Source organism: Otolemur garnettii, unplaced genomic scaffold, assembly GCF_000181295.1.
Source record: "Otolemur garnettii isolate 467f Iridium unplaced genomic scaffold, OtoGar3 scaffold00115, whole genome shotgun sequence".
NCBI classification, from domain to species: Eukaryota; Metazoa; Chordata; class Mammalia; order Primates; family Galagidae; genus Otolemur; species Otolemur garnettii.
In genome coordinates this window covers 1,064,221-1,070,332 of record NW_003852510.1, presented here as the reverse complement: position 1 = coordinate 1,070,332, position 6,112 = coordinate 1,064,221, and the positions used below count along the sequence as shown (strand labels likewise).

The 6,112-nt window shown below is 49.5% G+C and overlaps 1 protein-coding gene across 1 annotated transcript in view; it reads left to right on the top strand.

The window, feature by feature from the left end:
• Window positions 1–6,112, top strand: part of GALNT16 (polypeptide N-acetylgalactosaminyltransferase 16) — a 95,851-nt gene that overhangs the window by 74,485 nt on the left and 15,254 nt on the right. Inside the window, exons 8-10 of the mRNA XM_003797365.3 lie at window positions 1,074–1,158; window positions 1,425–1,528; window positions 5,272–5,398. Coding sequence (XP_003797413.1) covers window positions 1,074–1,158; window positions 1,425–1,528; window positions 5,272–5,398 — 316 coding nt within the window. The remainder of the gene's footprint in view (window positions 1–1,073; window positions 1,159–1,424; window positions 1,529–5,271; window positions 5,399–6,112) is intronic.

Sequence of the window (6,112 nt, the reverse complement as noted above, 5' to 3'; positions counted from 1 at the left end):
GGGAGGCGGAGGCAGGAGACTTGCTTGAGCCCAGGAGTTGGAGGTTGCTGTGAGCTGTGATGCCACAGCACTCTACCCAGGGGGACAGCTTGAGACTCTGTCTCAAAAAGAAAAAAAAAAACTCATGCCCAAAACTGGAGTTCCAGGACTTAGTGTAATAGAATGTAAAATATCTCGTTAGTAATTTCACATATTGATTACATGTTGAAATGATAATATTCTGATCATACTACATTGAAAATATTTTAATGAAATTACTTGTATGTATTTTTTTCTGATGTGTCCATTAAACACTTGAAATTACATATGTAGGTTATATTTGTCAGTTGCATTATATTTCTTTTGACTGCCCTGTGCTGGGCTGTTCAATACAGTAGACAGTAGCTACACTTGGCAATTTAAATTAATTAAAAGTAAATAAAATTTAAAATCCAGTCAGTCACACTAGCCACATTTCAAGTGCTCAGTAGCCACATGAGGTTAGGTGGTTACCATACCAGACGATGCAGGTATAAGACATCATCACTGCAGAGAGTTATACTGCACAGTCCTGAGCTAGAGAATCTGCTGCTGAGAGCTTGTGTGCATAGAGGATTTTCTGTTTGGGATCTGACTCCCGGTAAATGGATATAGCCATTCATTAGAGCTTGGGGGCTCCTTGATCACCACAGGGCCTTTGCACTTGCTGCTGTCCCTGCCCAGAAGGGGACTTTCCCCAGATAGTTGCAGGGATCCATCCTTTATTCAGGTCTCTACTCAAATGTCACCTTGTCAGAGAACCTTTCCTAACTATTCTTACTAAAATAACATGGGCACTCCTCCTTTCTTCTTCTTCTTCTTTTTTTTTTTTTTTTTAGCACTTTTCATCCCCAGCTGACATATTATCCACTTAGTTATTTATCTTTGTACTTTCTTTCCTAGCCTGTAGATTGTACACTTCATGAGGGCAGGAACTCAGGACCCTGTGTGAGCTGAGAACTCATCAGGGGTGGTGGAGTGAAGGGTCAGCAGCTACCACCCCCACCTGGTGGACTCTGCCCTGATCCTTGTCCTTGCCCTGTTCTGTCCCTTAGGGTTTGACTGGAGCCTGCATTTCAAGTGGGAGCAGATTCCTCTTGAACAGAAGATGACTCGGACAGACCCCACCAGGCCCATAAGGTTAGGGTTGCTGTGGGCTCTGGGGAGACCCCCTTCCTTCCCTGGTTTAGGGGTCCGGGAGGCTCTTGGGAGGCCGTGCACAGATTAAGTGCTGACACTGTTTGCTGGGACATAGGCCATAAGAACAGTTGTGGAGGCAGCTGGCCGGATATCCTGCCCGGAAGGCGCTGCAGTCAGGGGATTTGGGATTAAGTGGCCTTGGGGCATCTAAAGGGGCTTCTAGCTTCTTCAGCTCAATGTCACCTCCTCCCTCTCCTTGTTCCCAGGACACCTGTCATAGCTGGAGGAATCTTCGTGATTGACAAGTCCTGGTTTAACCACTTGGGAAAGTATGATGCCCAGATGGATATCTGGGGGGGAGAGAATTTTGGTGAGTTGGGAAATAATAGCAGTAAAACCAACAGCAGTAATAATAATAGTTAGCCCCGACTGAGCACTTTCTATGCATGAGGGCCTGTTCTGAGGACTTTACACATATTAAGTCATTTAATCTTCACAAGAACCTCTGTGGAGAGTAAGTCCTATGATCTCCATTTTACTGATTTAAAAAAATGACCTGAGGCACAGAGAAGTTAAGCAATTTGTCCAGAGCCACAGAGTTAGTAAGCAAAGAGGTGTTCCAGGGGAGCCATTGGCCACGTGACTAGACCTGTGTGGAAGAAGATGGACCACAGCTGCATGGAAGGGGTGGGAGGGGTGCAGCCTAGGGTCGGTGCAGACCCTGGTGCTACTGCTTTTAAGCTGTTTGGCCTTGGGCCAGTTAAAGCCTCCCAAAGTGAGTTTCCTGAAGAGGTTGCCATGAGAGCTCAAGGAGATGTTGAGTCAGAATGCACTGTGCATGGCCACTATCATTAGGCATGAGGCCATAGGAACCTTCTAGACTCAGAAAAGATGGGAGGCTGCCCCCCTCCCCTACCCAAAGTATCAGTGAAGGAGGCAGAGGTGGGGGTGACATGTTTCAGTGGGGAGGTGGGGAGACTGGGTCGCAGACACTGGCTTCTCACTCAGTACCCAGAGCCCTGTGCAGCGGGCACCAGGCAGGGTCAGAGTGCACACTCTGAATTCCTGTATGTGTGAGTTGGGAAGTCACTCAGTTTTTTGAACCTCCATATTTTTATTCGTAAAATAGGAAATGAAGGGCCCTCTCTCCCGGGTTGCTGGTGAGATTGAGGTTAGATAGTGTCTATCAGCCAGAGCCCTGGAGGGGTACAGATGGTGACCCACCATCAGTGTTTATTAAAGTGCCTGTTCACAGGGTGTGGGCAAGACATAGGGAGCCACAGGGACAGTGGGGTACCAAGCAGGGCATGACTGCTGGGAGCTGTAACCACTCTAGGTCAGGGAGGCAGGGGGAGGAGCTGTGGGCTTGGGCATGTGCCTATGTCGGGGTATCAGGGGACTAAGCGCCCACCCTCACTGTCCCCCATCCTGCCATCCACTGCTGGTATGTCCTGCTGGCCGAACCTGTCAGCCTGAGGGAAGGGAGTCCAGTGGTGTCAGGCAGCCTCCCGAATAGAGCTGGGTGGAGAAGGATAGTCACCCCAGGGGTGCCTGGGAATGTAGGCAGGCCCCTGTGGCCTGTGAGATACAAAGGTCTGTTCTCACTCTTGCTGTGGAACTGGTCACTTCCAGAGCCTGTTCCCACTGTTTCCTCACGAGTAAGGCAGGTGGTAGCCTACCCACTTGACAGGTGGGGAAACTGAGGCAGTTGTTCCCTTTCACATTTCAGTGAGGAAACTCCACATCTAATAGGTGCACGCAGCTCTGTTATCAACGTCTGTACCTCTGGGATGTCAGGAGAGGGCCTCCTTTTCCTTTTCTCCCAGATGAGGGAAATAGATGAGTAGTGGGGCTTGAACCAGGCCTGATCCCCTCTCAAAACCAGCTGGAGTAGGAGCAGGCTGTCCAGTGGGATTCTCTCTCTGTTATAACTTCTTTGGAAGCCAGTTCCAGGCAGGGTTTGGAGGAGTGAATTCTGGGAACTGGAGTGCAGTAACCTTTCCACTCTGACCCCCTTGGGGCTAAGTGATTTCCTTTGTGTCCTTGGTCTCAGCCTGAAGGGAGCTTTGGCAAAGCTGGTTTCCTGTAAAAACTTAGAAAACTGGGAAACCAACTATCTCCTTTTTTTTCTTTCTTTTTCCTTTAGGCTAGGGACCTGCGGAGAAACAAGTGAGTGATCAAATAGCCAACTTCAAATTCTGCCCCAGGCAAGGGCTCAGTGGTTGGGGAACTTGAAAGGCAAACTGCAGAGTGGTTCTGGGGAGGATTTTGTTTCTTAGAAGAAACTCAAAGAAATGTCTAGGCTAGCTGCAGTGCTCAGACGTTCAGCTGCTGGGACCAGTTTTGAGCCCTGAGACTCGTGCAGCTGGAAGATTTGAGCCTTTCATTTTAATTCCTTTGTTGAAAGAAGGGAGATGCCCAAACTGAGACGTGTGCCTGTGTCTCCCAGGAGATCCAAACTCACAAGCCCAGAAACTACCTTGAAGGGGGCTGGCAAATATGAGAACTGTGGGATTCACAGGAGGGATCCTTTTAAAACATGTCACTCTTCTGCTTAAAAGTCTGCAAGGGTTCCTTTGTCACTCAGAGAAAAACCCAAAGCCCTTATACTGGCTACCAGGCCCGATATCATCTGCCCTTGCTGCCAACTACACCCCCTTGCCCGTCCTCCCTCCCTGCACCCAGCTGCACAGCCTTTTTTCTCATGCTTGAGACCTGCCCACCATGCTCTCAGCCCAGGTCCTGGCTCTTTTTTTTTTTTTTTTTTTAAGGATTTTTAATTAATTAATTAATTAATTTTTGCAGTTTTTGGCCGGGGTTGGGCTTGAACCCGCCACCTTCGGCATATGGGGCTGGCACCCTACTCCTTGAGCCACAGGGGCCACCCCAGGTCCTGGCTCTCGCTGGTCCCTCTGCCTGGACTGCTCTTCCCCTGACAGCCACATGACTCCCGCCCTCACTTATTTCAGGTTTTAGCTCTACTGTCCCCTTTCATTGAGGACTTCCCTAATCAGCCTAAAATGTAGCCCCAGCTCCAGCTCCATGAGCCCTCTTCAATTCCCTACCTGCTTAATTGTTCTCCACTGCGTTTATCACCATCTGACATTCTACGTGTTTTGCTCATTTCCTTTTTACTTGTATTCTTTTGCTTCTTAGCTTACTGGGTTCTTGTCTCCCATACTAGAGTATAAGGGAATCTGGAGCAATGTATGACACATAGTAGGTGCTTGATAAAAATTTGCCAAATGAACGAAAGCATCTGAATCATGATAAAATGGTTTTTTGTTTTAGTTTTTAAAAAATACAGAAATTGTGGATTTTCTTGGACAGGAAGGAGGTATTTTAACCCCAATTATAGATTTTATATGAAAGAAAGAAGGAAACCGAAGAGATTTTGTGACATTATTTGCCAGCTACCAAGGTGGGTTCTTACCATAAATGGTGATTAGTGAGTAGAGAACTGCGTGGTAACTTGTGATGTCCCCTTCTGGGAGGCAGGATGGCCACCCCGTGCATCTCCCGACGGTGCTGGGGACCAGAGTCATCTGCAAAAGTTGGCTCAGCCCCACCAACACCGTCGAAAGGAAACATGTCTGATGAGGGCCAGTGACAGCCTGTACTTGGAGACAAACCGGGCCAGGAGCCCAAGAGTGAGGTCAGGGGCAGCCAGCAAGGTGCCAGCTGGAGCAGCCAGTGGTTTGTTTGGCGGCTGGTTTTCCAGCCTCACAAATGCCCAGAGCTGGCTGAGGATCAGATGTGTTCTTCCTTAGCTCATGTCTGGCCTCAGCTTTCTAGACAAAGGCTGCTGGTTTGCTTTTCCTTCCACTTACGTTCTTGGTGACCCTTTAAAGCTTCCCCACTGCTCTCCCAGGCCTCTGCTACATGGGTGTGCGCTCACGTGCACATGTGTGTGTGAGAACATGCATGTACACGCGAGGGGGGAGCAGTCAGGGGGACCAGAAGCATCCCATCCGGACAGGCCTGAGAGCTCCAGCCCAGCATGCTCCTCCAGCAGGAAGCCAAGCAGAAGGGAAGCCAGCCCTTTCTCACCCTCGCTCAGTGGGGTCTGGCCAAGGATCCCTTCCTCCTCCTGATAGCAGCCGTCTCCTGCAGAGCTCTCCTTCAGGGTGTGGATGTGTGGTGGCAGTTTGGAGATCGTCCCCTGCAGCCGCGTGGGCCATGTCTTCAGGAAGCGGCACCCCTACAACTTTCCTGAGGGCAACGCCCTTACCTATATCAGGTAGGTCTCAATGGACTAGAAGCAGGATGCTGAGGCTCTGGACCCCAGCCTTGCTAGTTACTCACCTTGTGACTTGGGGCAGCCACACCACTTCTTGGGGCTCAGTTTCCCCATTTGCCCCTCCCAGGTCTTATATCTGGGATTCCAGATACTTTCAGAAGTGGAAAGATGATGTTTTGGGAATTGACACCAGGGCTCTCTTGCCTTGACTCCCTTTGTCTTTGAGGGTCTTGAAAAATTGGCCACATGACCATCTAAGTGCTGCCCTCCCCTTGCTGAGCCCAGGTGCTGGTCATGGGTGCCAGTGTACCAACCCTGACTTGGTCAAACACCTGTCCATCCAGTTCCTAGCTGCAGGGTGCACTTGGGTGCAGCTAGCTATGACCTGTTCTCCTGGTGAGAGTGGCAAGGAGGACATGTTGTCATGAGATCCCCTCCTCTCAGGATGGCTCATCACCTGGGCAAGCCCATGCTTATTTGTGCATGGCCTGGAGTTCCTTGTGCTTCCTCCTACCCCATTCTTCTTGCTTTTATAATTTCAAAAGTTACATAGGTTTACTGTAAATATTCAAGCAGTAACAATAATGGATACCCTGTATTAAAATTTACTGTTATGGCTTGGCGCCTGTGGCTCAACCGGCTAAGGCGCCAGCCACGTACACCTAAGGTGGCGGGTTCGAATCCCCAGCCTGGGCCGCGAAACAACAATGATGG